Source organism: Dendrobates tinctorius, unplaced genomic scaffold (genome assembly GCF_039654945.1).
Source record: "Dendrobates tinctorius isolate UK_male_01 unplaced genomic scaffold, ASM3965494v1 ptg000237l, whole genome shotgun sequence".
Lineage (NCBI taxonomy): Eukaryota > Metazoa > Chordata > Amphibia > Anura > Dendrobatidae > Dendrobates > Dendrobates tinctorius.
The window spans coordinates 2,343,969-2,359,316 of record NW_027361904.1 but is presented as its reverse complement, the minus strand read 5'-3'; the positions used below and the strand labels follow the sequence as shown (position 1 = coordinate 2,359,316).

Genomic DNA, 15,348 nt, shown 5'->3' with positions numbered 1-15,348 from the left:
AGGTAATGTGATGACATCAGAACCTTTCACCTCTCCGGTCATATCCCCTGTTATTCCCATAGATAATGAGGTAATGTGATGACATCAGAACCTTTCACCTCTCCGGTCATATCCCCTGTTATTCACATAGATAATGAGGTCATGTGACGACATCAGAACCTTTCACCTCTCCGGTCATATCCTGTTATTCCCATAGATAATGAGGTCGTGTGATGACATCAGAACCTCTCACCTCTCCGGTCATATCCTCTGTTATTCCTATAGATAATGAGGTCATGTGATGACATCAGAGCCTCTCACCTCTCCGGTCATATCCCCTGCTATTCCCATAGGTAATGAGGTCATGTGACGACATCAGAACTTTTCACCTCTCCGGTCATATCCCGTTATTCCCATAGATAATGAGGTCATGTGATGACATCAGAGCCTCTCACCTCTCCGGTCATATCCTCTGTTATTCCTATAGATAATGAGGTCATGTGATGACATCAGAGCCTCTCACCTCTCCAGTTATATCCCCTGTTATTCCCACAGATAATGAGGTCATGTGATGACATCAGAGCCTCTCACCTCTCCGGTCATATCCCCTGTTATTCACATAGATAATGAGGTCATGTGATGACATCAGAGCCTCTCACCTCTCCGGTAAGATGGAAGATTATCTCCAGGGTGAGGTTTAGTATCCTCTCCGCCATCTTGCCTCTGTCCTTATTCATCCCTGACACATTAATCAGGAAGATTCCCACAGAGACGTTCTCAGCAGAGGATCCTTTATTGGAGAAACCTGAATGGAAAATATGAGATTAAAACAACATAAACTTCATAGGAAACAATATGGAGAAACATTTATAAACTAACCCCCATTTCTATCCTCTCCCGTGACCTCTGCCTGTAGGTGGCGCCGCTCTTGCACTGTGTGCAGGCAGTGACATGTTCCTATATAACTTTAGTGTTGCTGGGACTTATGGTGCCACCCAGCAGGGATTCTGTGTCTTACAGCGGAGCGCTGGTTATCACTTGTAGTTCGCTCTTTGTTTTGCATTCTGTCCCGGACTTTCACCTCCTGACTTTGATTTCTCATCATACTTCTTCTCTGCCAGCTCGCTCCACCGGCCAGCAGCCACGCCGTGAATGTATTCCAGGGGTCCGCCTTAACTCCTGACCACAATAGAGGCTTAGGGTCAGGATTTGTGCAGACCCCGTCCATAGAGGCCCAGTAAGAGCGGCCGAGCGTCACATCCAGTCACTGTTATAGGAGAGCAGCAGCGGTAACAGCAAGAAGAGGAAGGAGCGACAGAGGCCGAACAGAGGAGATCACACAGTGAGGAGGAGATCGCTACGCCCAGAAGTGTCACATGGAGACAGAGGGGATGTGTTCTGCGGATTATGGAGAGTCCAAATACCGATGTGAAGGAGACACCGAGGACAAGGGGCCGGTACAGACCAGGAGCGGGCAGCCGAGCAGAGGAATACTGGGCTGCTGGACAGGGGCCCTGAGGGGCCACTCTGAGGCCATATCATAGAAAGGAAGGTACAGGAGCCCTGAGGGGCCACACTGAGGCCATGTCATAGGGAGGAAGGTACAGGAGCCCGGAGGGGACACGTCATAGGGAGGAAGGTACAGGAGCCCTGAGGGGCCACACTGAGGCCATGTCATAGGGAGGAAGGTACAGGAGCCCGGAGGGGCCACACTGAGGCCATGTCATAGGGAGGAAGGTACAGGAGCCCGGAGGGGCCACACTGAGGCCATGTCATAGGGAGGAAGGTACAGGAGCCCTGAGGGGCCACACTGAGGCCATGTCATAGGGAGGAAGGTACAGGAGCCCAGAGGGGCCACACTGAGGCCATGTCATAGGGAGGAAGGTACAGGAGCCCAGAGGGGCCACACTGAGGCCATGTCATAGGGAGGAAGGCACAGGAGCCCTGAGGGGCCACACTGAGGCCATGTCATAGGGAGGAAGGTACAGGAGCCCTGAGGGGCCACACTGAGGCCATGTCATAGGGAGGAAGGTACAGGAGAGTCCTGAGGGGCCACACTGAGGCCATGTCATAGGGAGGAAGGTACAGGAGCCCGGAGGGGCCACACTGAGGCCATGTCATAGGAAGGAAGGTACAGGAGCCCTGAGGGGCCACACTGAGGCCATGTCATAGGGAGGAAGGTACAGGAGCCCTGAGGGGCACACTGAGGCCATGTCATAGGGAGGAATGTACAGGAGCCCTGAGGGGCCACACTGAGGCCATGTCATAGGGAGGAAGGTACAGGAGAGTCCTGGGGGCCACACTGAGGCCATGTCATAGGGAGGAAGGTACAGGAGCACTGAGGGGCCACACTGAGGCCATGTCATAGGGAGGAAGGTACAGGAGCCCTGAGGGGCCACACTGAGGCCATGTCATAGGGAGGAAGGTACAGGAGCCCGGAGGGGACACGTCATAGGGAGGAAGGTACAGGAGAGTCCTGGGGGCTGGAGACTGAATACAGCAGCGGTCATGTGACATCAGATGTTACCACACAGAGAATAACAACTACAACTCCTCCCATCATCAGCCGCATAAAGGGTTAATCCTCCCCAATAACAGGAGGAGGGCGCCATCTGCAGGGAGTCTGTATGTTCTCCCCGTGTTTCCTCCCGCGCTCCAGAGACTGATGGGGAATTAGATTGTGATAATGTCTGTACAGCGCTGAGGAATATGGTGGCGCCATAGAAGCGAGTGACAGAAACACACACATACCTCCACCTGCAGAGCTGCCCCGCCGTGTGCGGACAGGACCTGCGTGACGTCACAGTCATGTGATCAGTCACATGGGGGGCAGTCACATGATCAGAGGCGGAGCTCCAGGTGTCTCAGTGTCTGCAGGACTCTGCTGTGCTGGATAGTACGAAGATTTGAATCTGTGAAAATGGGTGATTTGCCCACTTTGATGCCAGTTCTGATGCCGATAACCCATTTGTGCCAGGCTGGAGAGACATGGATTTCATGTGGGGCATCAGTAGGTATGTAAATCAGGTGTCAGATCAGTGGCACAAAGCCATTTAACCCCTTCAATACCATACCCCAGTGCCCACTTTGATGCCCATTTTTGTGCCAGCCTTCTATTTTTTTTATCTGTTTTTAAGTGTATTCACTAAAGGACACATGATTGCATATTATTGTATACTTAGAATGTTTTATTTTTATTGAAAAACCTGAAAAAAGCAGAAAGTAAAAATTAGCCGAATAAGAAACCAACTTCAGCTTCGTCTGGATAGTGAAGAACCAAAATAGAAGGAAGCTGCTGGAGAAGAGAAGCGGGAAATGAGGGGCCGCACCATGGAGCCGTGTGAGGAGAGGACTGAGGGGCTGCACCATGGAGCCGTGTGAGGAGAGGACTGAGGGGCCGCACCATGGAGCCGTGTGAGGAGAGGACTGAGGGGCCGCACCATGGAGCCGTGTGAGGAGAGGACTGAGGGGCCGCACCATGGAGCCGTGTGAGGAGAGGACTGAGGGGCCGCACCATGGAGCCGTGTGAGGAGAGGACTGAGGGGCCGCACAGTGGAGCCGTGTGAGGAGAGGACTGAGGGGCCGCACCATGGAGCCGTGTGAGGAGAGGACCGAGGGGCCGCACCATGGAGCCGTGTGAGGAGAGGACTGAGGGGCCGCACCATGGAGCTGTGTGAGGAGAGGACTGAGGGGCTGCACCATGGAGCTGTGTGAGGAGAGGACTGAGGGGCTGCACCATGGAGCCGTTTGAGGAGAGGACTGAAGGGCTTCACCATGGAGCCGTGTGAGGAGAGGACTGAGGGGCCGCACCATGGAGCTGTGTGAGGAGAGGACTGAGGGGCTGCACCATGGAGCCGTGTGAGGAGAGGACTGAGGGGCCGTACCTTGGAGCCGTGAGAGGAGTGGACTGAGGGGCCGCACCATGGAGCTGTGTGAGGAGAGGACTGAAGGGCTTCACCATGGAGCTGTGTGAGGAGAGGACTGAGGGGCCGCACCATGGAGCCGTGTGAGGAGAGGACTGAGGGGCTGCACCATGGAGCTGTGAGAGGAGTGGACTGAGGGGCCGCACCATGGAGCTGTGTGAGGAGAGGACTGAGGGGCTGCACCATGGAGCTGTGTGAGGAGAGGACTGAGGGGCTGCACCATGGAGCCGTGTGAGGAGAGGACTGAGGGGCTGCACCATGGAGCCGTGTGAGGAGAGGACTGAGGGGCTGCACCATGGAGCTGTGTGAGGGGAGGACTGAGGGGCTGCACCATGGAGCCGTGTGAGGAGAGGACTGAAGGGCTTCACCATGGAGCCGTGTGAGGAGAGGACTGAGGGGCTGCACCATGGAGCTGTGTGAGGAGAGGACTGAGGGGCTGCACCATGGAGCTGTGTGAGGAGAGGACTGAGGGGCTGCACCATGGAGCCGTGTGAGCTGAGGACTGAGGTGCTGCACCATGGAGCTGTGTGAGGAGAGGACTGAGGGGCTGCACCATGGAGCTGTGTGAGGAGAGGACTGAGGGGCTGCACCATGGAGCTGTGTGAGGAGAGGACTGAGGGGCTGCACCATGGAGCTGTGTGAGGAGAGGACTGAGGGGCTGCACCATGGAGCTGTGAGAGGAGAGGACTGGGGCTGCACCATGGAGCCGTGTGAGGAGAGGACTGAGGGGCCGCACCATGGAGCTGTGTGAGGAGAGGACTGAGGGGCAGCACCATGGAGCTTTGTGAGGAGAGGACTGAGGGGCCGCACCATGGAGCCGTGTGAGGAGAGGACTGAGGGGCTGCACCATGGAGCTGTGTGAGGAGAGGACTGAGGGGCTGAACCATGGAGCTGTGTGAGGAGAGGACTGAGGGGCTGCACCATGGAGCTGTGTGAGGAGAGGACTGAGGGGCTGCACCATGGAGCTGTGTGAGGAGAGGACTGGGGCTGCACCATGGAGCTGTGTGAGGAGAGGACTGAGGGGCTGCACCATGGAGCTGTGAGAGGAAAGGACTGAGGGGCCGCACCATGGAGCCGTGAGAGGAGAGGACTGAGGGGCTGCACCATGGAGCTGTGTGAGGAGAGGACTGAGGGGCTGCACCATGGAGCCGTGTGAGGAGAGGACTGAGGGGCTGCACCATGGAGCTGTGTGAGGAGAGGACTGAGGGGCTGCACCATGGAGCTGTGTGAGGAGAGGACTGAGGGGCTGCACCATGGAGCTGTGTGAGGAGAGGACTGAGGGGCCGCACCATGGAGCCGTGTGAGGAGAGAACTGAGGGGCCGCACCATGGAGCCGTGAGAGAAGAGGACTGAGGGGCCGCACCATGGAGCTGTGTGAGGAGAGGACTGAGGGGCTGCGCCATGGAGCCGTGTGAGGAGAGGACTGAGGGGCTGCACCATGGAGCCGTGAGAGGAGTGGACTGAGGGGCCGCACCATGGAGCCGTGTGAGGAGAGGACTGAGGGGCTGCACCATGGAGCTGTGTGAGGAGAGGACTGAGGGGCTTCACCATGGAGCCGTGTGAGGAGAGGACTAAAGGGCCGCACCATGGAGCTGTGTGAGGAGAGGACTGAGGGGCCGCACCATGGAGCTGTGTGAGGAGAGGACTGAGGGGCTGCACCATGGAGCTGTGAGAGGACAGGACTGAGGGGCTGCACCATGGAGCTGTGTGAGGAGAGGACTGAGGGTCTGCACCATGGAGCTTTGTGAGGAGAGGACTGAGGGGCTGCACCATGGAGCCGTGAGAGGAGAGGACTGAGGGGCTTCACCATGGAGCCGTGTAAGGAGAGGACTGAAGGGCTGCACCATGGAGCTGTGTGAGGAGAGGACTGAGGGCCTCACCATGGAGCCGTGAGAGAAGAGGACTGAGGGGCCGCACCATGGAGCTGTGTGAGGAGAGGACTGAGGGGCTGCACCATGGAGCTGTGTGAGGAGAGGACTGAGGGGCTGCACCATGGAGCCGTGTGAGGAGAGGACTGAGGGGCTGCACCATGGAGCCGTGAGAGGAGTGGACTAAGGGGCCGCACCATGGAGCCGTGAGAGGAGAGAACTGAGGGGCTTCACCATGGAGCCGTGTAAGGAGAGGACTGAAGGGCTGCACCATGGAGCTGTGTGAGGAGAGGACTAAAGGGCCGCACCATGGAGCTGTGTGAGGAGAGGACTGAGGGGCCGCACCATGGAGCTGTGTGAGGAGAGGACTGAGGGGCTGCACCATGGAGCTGTGTGAGGAGAGGACTGAGGGGCTTCACCATGGAGCCGTGTGAGGAGAGGACTAAAGGGCCGCACCATGGAGCTGTGTGAGGAGAGGACTGAGGGGCCGCACCATGGAGCTGTGTGAGGAGAGGACTGAGGGGCTGCACCATGGAGCTGTGAGAGGACAGGACTGAGGGGCTGCACCATGGAGCTGTGTGAGTAGAGGACTGAGGGTCTGCACCATGGAGCTTTGTGAGGAGAGGACTGAGGGGCTGCACCATGGAGCTGTGAGAGGAGAGGACTGAGGGGTCGCACCATGGAGCCGTGAGAGGAGAGGACTGAGGGGCTTCACCATGGAGCCGTGTAAGGAGAGGACTGAAGGGCTGCACCATGGAGCTGTGTGAGGAGAGGACTGAGGGCCTCACCATGGAGCCGTGAGAGAAGAGGACTGAGGGGCCGCACCATGGAGCTGTGTGAGGAGAGGACTGAGGGGCTGCACCATGGAGCTGTGTGAGGAGAGGACTGAGGGGCCGCACCATGGAGCTGTGTGAGGAGAGGACTGAGGGGCCGCACCATGGAGCTGTGTGAGGAGAGGACTGAGGGGCCGCACCATGGAGCCGTGTGAGGAGAGGACTGAGGGGCCGCACCATGGAGCCGTGTGAGGAGAGGATTGAGGGGCTGCACCATGGAGCTGTGTGAGGAGAGGACTGAGGGGCTGCACCATGGAGCTGTGTGAGGAGAGGACTGAGGGGCTGCACCATGGAGCTGTGTGAGGAGAGGACTGAGGGGCCGCACCATGGAGCTGTGTGAGGAGAGGACTGAGGGGCTGCACCATGGGGCTGTGTGAGGAGAGGACTGAGGGGCTGCACCATGGAGCTGTGTGAGGAGAGGACTGAGGGGGTGCACCATGGAGCTGTGTGAGGAGATGACTGAGGGGCTGCACCATGGAGCTGTGAGAGGAAAGGACTGAGGGGCTGCACCATGGAGCTATGTGAGGAGAGGACTGAGGGGCTGCACCATGGAGCTGTGTGAGGAGAGGCCTGAGGGGCTGCACCATGGAGCTGTGTGAGGAGAGGACTGAGGGGCTGCACCATGGAGCTGTGTGAGGAGATGACTGAGGGGCCGCACCATGGAGCTGTGTGAGGAGAGGACTGAGGGGCTGCACCATGGAGCTGTGTGAGGAGAGGATTGAGGGGCTGCACCATGGAGCCGTGTGAGGAGAGGACTGAGGGGCTGCACCATGGAGCCGTGTGAGGAGAGGACTGAGGGGCTGCACCATGGAGCTGTGTGAGGAGAGGACTGAGGGGCTGCACCATGGAGCTGTGTGAGGAGAGGACTGAGGGGCTGCACCATGGAGCTGTGTGAGGAGAGGACTGAGGGGCTGCACCATGGAGCTGTGAGAGGAGAGGACTGGAGCTGCACTATGGAGCTGTGTGAGGAGAGGACTGAGGGGCTGCACCATGGAGCTGTGAGAGGAGAGGACTGAGGGGCTGCACCATGGAGCTGTGTGAGGAGAGGACTGAGGGGCTGCACCATGGAGCTTTGTGAGGAGAGGACTGAGGGGCTGCACCATGGAGCTGTGAGAGGAGAGGACTGAGGGGCTTCACCATGGAGCCGTGTAAGGAGAGGACTGAAGGGCTGCACCATGGAGCTGTGTGAGGAGAGGACTAAAGGGCCGCACCATGGAGCTGTGTGAGGAGAGGACTGAGGGGCCGCACCATGGAGCTGTGTGAGGAGAGGACTGAGGGGCTGCACCATGGAGCTGTGTGAGGAGAGGACTGAGGGGCTTCACCATGGAGCCGTGTGAGGAGAGGACTAAAGGGCCGCACCATGGAGCTTTGTGAGGAGAGGACTGAGGGGCTGCACCATGGAGCTGTGAGAGGAGAGGACTGAGGGGTCGCACCATGGAGCCGTGAGAGGAGAGGACTGAGGGGCTTCACCATGGAGCCGTGTAAGGAGAGGACTGAAGGGCTGCACCATGGAGCTGTGTGAGGAGAGGACTGAGGGCCTCACCATGGAGCCGTGAGAGAAGAGGACTGAGGGGCCGCACCATGGAGCTGTGTGAGGAGAGGACTGAGGGGCTGCACCATGGAGCTGTGTGAGGAGAGGACTGAGGGGCCGCACCATGGAGCTGTGTGAGGAGAGGACTGAGGGGCCGCACCATGGAGCCGTGTGAGGAGAGGACTGAGGGGCCGCACCATGGAGCCGTGTGAGGAGAGGACTGAGGGGCTGCACCATGGAGCTGTGTGAGGAGAGGACTGAGGGGCTGCACCATGGAGCTGTGTGAGGAGAGGACTGAGGGGCTGCACCATGGAGCTGTGTGAGGAGAGGACTGAGGGGCCGCACCATGGAGCTGTGTGAGGAGAGGACTGAGGGGCTGCACCATGGGGCTGTGTGAGGAGAGGACTGAGGGGCTGCACCATGGAGCTGTGTGAGGAGAGGACTGAGGGGGTGCACCATGGAGCTGTGTGAGGAGATGACTGAGGGGCTGCACCATGGAGCTGTGAGAGGAAAGGACTGAGGGGCTGCACCATGGAGCTGTGTGAGGAGAGGACTGAGGGGCTGCACCATGGAGCTGTGTGAGGAGAGGCCTGAGGGGCTGCACCATGGAGCTGTGTGAGGAGAGGACTGAGGGGCTGCACCATGGAGCTGTGTGAGGAGATGACTGAGGGGCCGCACCATGGAGCTGTGTGAGGAGAGGACTGAGGGGCTGCACCATGGAGCTGTGTGAGGAGAGGATTGAGGGGCTGCACCATGGAGCCGTGTGAGGAGAGGACTGAGGGGCTGCACCATGGAGCCGTGTGAGGAGAGGACTGAGGGGCTGCACCATGGAGCTGTGTGAGGAGAGGACTGAGGGGCTGCACCATGGAGCTGTGTGAGGAGAGGACTGAGGGGCTGCACCATGGAGCTGTGTGAGGAGAGGACTGAGGGGCTGCACCATGGAGCTGTGAGAGGAGAGGACTGGAGCTGCACTATGGAGCTGTGTGAGGAGAGGACTGAGGGGCTGCACCATGGAGCTGTGTGAGGAGAGGACTGAGGGGCTGCACCATGGAGCTGTGAGAGGAGAGGACTGAGGGGCTGCACCATGGAGCTGTGTGAGGAGAGGACTGAGGGGCTGCACCATGGAGCTTTGTGAGGAGAGGACTGAGGGGCTGCACCATGGAGCTGTGAGAGGAGAGGACTGAGGGGCTTCACCATGGAGCCGTGTAAGGAGAGGACTGAAGGGCTGCACCATGGAGCTGTGTGAGGAGAGGACTAAAGGGCCGCACCATGGAGCTGTGTGAGGAGAGGACTGAGGGGCCGCACCATGGAGCTGTGTGAGGAGAGGACTGAGGGGCTGCACCATGGAGCTGTGTGAGGAGAGGACTGAGGGGCTTCACCATGGAGCCGTGTGAGGAGAGGACTAAAGGGCCGCACCATGGAGCTGTGTGAGGAGAGGACTGAGGGGCCGCACCATGGAGCTGTGTGAGGAGAGGACTGAGGGGCTGCACCATGGAGCTGTGTGAGGAGAGGACTGAGGGGCTTCACCATGGAGCCGTGTGAGGAGAGGACTGAAGGGCCGCACCATGGAGCCGTGTGAGGAGAGGACTGAGGGGCCGCACCATGGAGCTGTGTGAGGAGAGGACTGAGGGGCCGCTCCATGGAGCCGTGTGAGGAGAGGACTGAGGGGCTGCACCATGGAGCTGTGTGAGGAGAGGAGTAAAGGGCTGCACCATGGAGCTGTGTGAGGAGAGGACTGAGGGGCTGCACCATGGCGCTGTGAGAGGAGAGAACTGAGGGGCTACACCATGGAGCTGTGTGAGGAGTGGACTGAGGGGCTGCACCATGGAGCTTTGTGAGGAGAGGACTGAGGGGCCGCACTATGGACCCTTGTACAAATGGGTATGAGGACACAGGACTCGCTGTGAATGCTCTGAGGATCTCTTTTGGAAAGGGGTTGATGTTACTTGAGTGGGGCTGCATAGGGCAGATGATGAGGTGCTGTGTAGGAAATGGGGGTGACGAGGGGCTGTGTGGGGAATGGGGGGTGACGAGGGGCTGTGTGGGGAATGGGGGGTGACGAGGGGCTGTGAGGGCAATGGGGGGTGGCGAAGGGCTGTGTGGGGAATGGGGAGTGAGGAGGGGCTGTGTGGGGAATGGGTGAAGATGAGTGGCTGTATGGTAGGATGATGAGGGGCTGTGTGGGGAATGGGGGGATAATGAAGGGCTGTGGTGGGAATGGAGGGATGATGAGGAGCTGTGGGGGGTTGATGAGGGGCTGTTGGGGAATGATGAGGGGCTGTGTTGGGAGTGGGGGCATGATGAGGGGCTGTTTGGCGAGGAGGGGGGGGTGATGTGGGGCTGTGTGGGGAGGAGGGGGAATGATGAGGGGCTGTGTGGGGAGGAGGGGGGATGATGCGGGGCTGTGTGGGGAGGAGGGGGGATGATGAGGCGGCTTTTTTCCTGAAGCCCGCCCACTTCCAGGCCAGGACCTGCAGTCTTGCATTGATGGGACACCCTCTTCACGCAGGAGATACAGCCTTCCGGCTGTTCCTGTCTGACATGTGGACTGAGGCAGCCAAAGGGCCTGAAAATTGTGGCCCATGGGTTGCACCATACAATTGCTTTCTTGGCAACCAAGCTTGCCAACCATCCAGATATTCCAGGACAGTCTATGAAAACATGGCAATTTTTTGCCTGGCCATGATATTTCTTTTTTGAATCTGAAGAAACTTATGCAGATAAATTTGACTAATTTTCATAATTTTATAGTGAAAGCAGCTATTGTCTTCATATAATTATGGATTGTAGATACAGTATGTACCATTTACAGTCATAATGATTTTTCACTGTGTCCATAATTTTATTTTTTTTTTTTTGCCTGATTTTTTAATTGGCTGTCCAGAAAAAAATAAAAAGTCAAGTTGGCAATCCTATCGGAGATGCAATATATGGTGGAGGAGACAACCCTACCGACTTCCCAATATATGGTGGAGAAGGCAACCCTGCTTGGGTGAATCTATTGGAGAAGGCAGCCAGTGGCTCCTCCCACTATTCGGCACAAGCACCTGAAAGAAGATGCGATGATGTCACTACACTGCGTCTGCTGTGCGGAACGTGCGTGCATACCGGAAAGACCGGTGCAGAGCGCAGGAGAATGGGAACAAGGTGATTATTTTTTTTGGTGTGGGGTCTCATCGGTATATAGGGGGGCTATGAGTGTATATAAGTGGCTGTGTGTGTGAAGACTCATACTATATAGAGGGATGTGGTGACCATAATATTTTCTGGGGTGTTGTGGGGCTTATACTGTGTATAGGGGCCCATGAGAACCATTATATCATATGTGGGGCGCTGTGAGGACAGTCATACTATGTGCGGCTGTCTGTGAGGACCGTCCTGTGTAAGGGGGGGGGCTGTGATGACCATCAAGCAATGTATGGGGGTGCTGTGAGATCCATCATACTGTCTGTCGTACTGTGTGTGGCTGGGGCTGTGTGTGGCTGGGGCTTATGTTGTGAGGGCATCGTACTGTGTGTGGCTGAGACAGTGGGGTAATTGTACATTGTGGGGATTGTACTCCGGAAGGGCTGTAGGGGCATCGTACTGTGTGTGGCTGGGGCTATGGGGTCATCATACTGTGTGTGGTTTAAGGGTCATCGTACATTGTGGGGAAATCGTATTGTATGTGGCTGGGTCTGTGGGGTATACAAATAACAGAAAACTGAGGGCACATCAAGAACTAGTCTGAACAAGTGCATGCCAAAAAACCGCTTACATTTCAAAATGAAATGGTTGCACTCAATTGCATTAAGGCATATCAATGTGAAATATCAATGTGAAATTTAGCACAAAATTTGGCCAAAAAATGTCAGCCCATTCACCAACGTCAAGGTGATCTCATGGATCCCAGACTGTGGGGTAATCGTACATTGTGGGGGCTTCGTGCTGTGTGGGGCTGTGGGGGCATCCTACGTTGTGGCATTGTACTGTGTGTGGCTGGGGCTGTGGGGGCATCCTACGTTGTGGCATTGTACTGTGTGTGGGGGCATCGTACTGTGTGGGGATGTGGGGGCATCCTACATTGTGGCATTGTACTGTGTGTGGCTGGGGCTGTGGGGGCATCCTACGTTGTGGCATTGTACTGTGTGTGGGGCCATTGTGCTGTGTGTGGCTGGGGCTGTGGGGGCATCCTACGTTGCGGCATTGTACTGTGTGTGGGGGCATTGTGCTGTGTGTGGCTGGGGCTGTGGGGGCATCCTACGTTGCGGCATTGTACTGTGTTTGGGGGCATCGTGCTGTGTGGCTGGGGCTGTGGAAGCATCGTACGTTGTGGTATTGTACTGTGTAGTAAGGTTGTTTTTCAAGGTACAATGGCTGAATAACGGCAACAAATGATTTATAGATTTCATAAAATGCAGTGAGTTATATGGAGCTGATTCTCTGCTACAAGTAAGGAAACAAGTGGCAATAATCACTATCGTAACATGTAGCAGCGAGTCAGTGGAATTAATTCTGCTCAGTATTAACTGATACAAATGATATAAAATAGTAATAATTATATTAATATTGAGCAGAATTTCAGCCTATTGGTTTGACCTCCAGAACAGTCACACTCTCATGTGGCCCCTCGGGAAAATAAATTGGTCACCCCTGATGTACAGAACACTAAAATCTCACTATGAGGGGAAGCTGGATCTTATATCGATGCTTCCATGTGTGAATAGATAACTTGTTTTCATCATACAACCCCTTTATCACCTATCCAAGGTGATTGGTGTCCATCAGCTGGGACTTGCACTGATCGGCAGAATTGGGCACACTTATCTCCTCAAGGCTGCGATCACACTGGCATATAAGTTGGATAAGTGCAATTTGATTAAAAAAATCAGATTGCTCTCGGACCAATGTTATAATGAGGCCCTGCAGATCTGTGCATTTTTTCTCAGCTGTATTCAGCATAACACGATTTCACTCTGAAATGTGATGGGTGTCACAAAAAAATCAGATGCCATATAGAACACCAGTATACGGACCATCAGTATGCGGACCACCAGCATATGGACCATCTTTATATGGACCACCAGTATGGCATCAGATTTTTCCAGATACATTACTATGAAGAAACCAGATTATATCTTAATTACCTAGACGACAATGTTTAGCAAACCATGAAGAATTGACTTTTTATCTGTATGTTGGCTTTTGGATTTAAGTGTTGATTTCTGGTCTGTCGAGAAAACAGACTTTTGATTGTGTAAGCCTGGAATACTGACTTGTAAGCTGATATTTGATATAACATGGTGTGCTGTTATCGTTGATGAATAGTGAGGTCTACTGATATCCTAATTATACATTGTCTAGCCCAGATAGTTTGCATAGATTTTCCTCCTCTGTTTTAAAAATCAACAAACAGATGACATAATCAAACAAGGCAACTTGTTTGTCACCATTCTCCTTAACTGTGAGGGTGAACTGAAGGACACTGGGTAAATCTAAAAATAGGTTGCATGCCTTTGTATAAAGAGACTCAGAGACTGAGAGAGCGACACAGCCGGACATTCTGCAAAAACATCCAAAGAACCAGAGAAGGCGGCAGCCATTTTATTTTAACTCATGGCATCATCACGAGGGACACGGATCTCTCATTATATAAAAAACAACCTAGGGGCTTTTGGCCCCGTTTGGAAGAATACAGATCTGTTCCATTGACCATCGCTGAACCATAAATACGTTTGGATAAAGCCAGGATTGGGACCCACTGATCGCCTGGCTCCATGGAGATGTTCGGATAAGCCAGGTGGTGAGTCTCGTGTCAACTGGCTTTGGACCTTGTATGGACTCAGTGGACTGTCTTCTTCCTACGCTTATCGGTACCTCTTCTCTGTGTGTGTACCAAGGTGGGGTAGCCGACCTTGGGAGGTCTGAGGTAACATCTCCCATTAATCCGGCGGGCCAGCGGGAGGGCAAGACTCTGTAATATGGACCATCTTGGGGAATTTTGCTGGGACTGTTCCATGTGTTATCTGCCTGTTTTGTGGTTCAATAAATTATTGCCACACTGTTTTACCCTCACCCTGCATTGTCTGAGTAGTGTTATGCCCACGTTAACGGGAGAGTGGGCATTAGGTGGGACGATTCCTGGTTCATGCGGTCCCGGCTAGCGGACTTGGGCGCCCGCCGACCCCCGATTCCCCAAAATTATAATTCTGTAAAGTGGGAAACTAAATGATCCTGTAAAAGATTAATACCTGCTAAGTAAAAAACAGATTGTTTCTCACTTGTCTTCCGTGTACAATCGTCCTACTCTCCTGGATGAGAATGGGACAGATAATTAAGTCCTTAGAATTGAGCAGCACTGCACATGCTCAGTCTGAGCTCCATTCTTGCTCTATAGGGCTGCAGAGAGCTCTGCTTCTTCCAGCAGCTCCATTGAGGATGAACGGAGTAGTGGTCGGCATCCAACCAGCCACCCTATTTTGTAGCAGGGATAGAAAGTCCCTGTTTTGCCAATCGGTGCAGGTCCGAGCGGTCGCACTCACTGATCAGCATGTTATGACCTGTCCCCTAGTTAGGTGATAACTTATTTTCACTGCACGACCCCTTTAAAGGACTTTGTCAGCACAGAATGATTATTGAAAACAATCGCAGGTGCTCGGGTGCACCCTTGTGGGCCAGACATTTAAAAGGGGTTGTCCACTACTAAGACAACCCCTTCTTAAACTAAATGTTCTGCCTCGATAAAATCATAAGACTATACTCACCTCCTGTGCCAGCTCCATTTCAGCGGTCTTGACACTCGTGGTCCCCCGGGCTGTGATGCAGTGGAGTGATTCGTGATGTCCGGCGCCCAATCGGTGCTGGCATCACTGCCTCGGACAAACTCAACATGAAGATGCAGTCCAGACTGCAGCTGATCTGTCTTCCTTTTCATGTTCAGTTTGTCCAAATGCGGAGACAGTGATGCCAGCGCTGATTGGGTGCTTGGATCATGTGTCACAACACGCATTATAGCCTCTGGGAGAGTGAGGGCCGAGAGCGCGGGATTGGGGGCTGAACATTTCTTTTAAGAAGGGGTTGTCCTAATAGTGTACAACCCCTTTAATAGCTCTTTCCCATCAACTTATTTTTTTCTCTATCTCCGCCCTCCCTCTATTTTGATTGACAGCTCTGCTTTTAAGAGTCAGAGATAAATGGGAAAACAAGTTGGTGGGAAGTTGCACTTAGGCTCTGCG

At 55.0% G+C, this 15,348-nt stretch overlaps 1 protein-coding gene across 1 annotated transcript in view; it reads right to left on the bottom strand.

Annotated features, from left to right (window-relative positions):
* Window positions 1–780, bottom strand: part of LOC141060473 (uncharacterized) — a 190,916-nt gene extending 190,136 nt beyond the window's left edge. The window contains 1 exon segment of the mRNA XM_073556738.1: window positions 639–780. Coding sequence (XP_073412839.1) covers window positions 639–716 — 78 coding nt within the window. The 5' untranslated portion in view covers window positions 717–780.
* Between the last annotated feature and the right edge of the window lie 14,568 nt (window positions 781–15,348).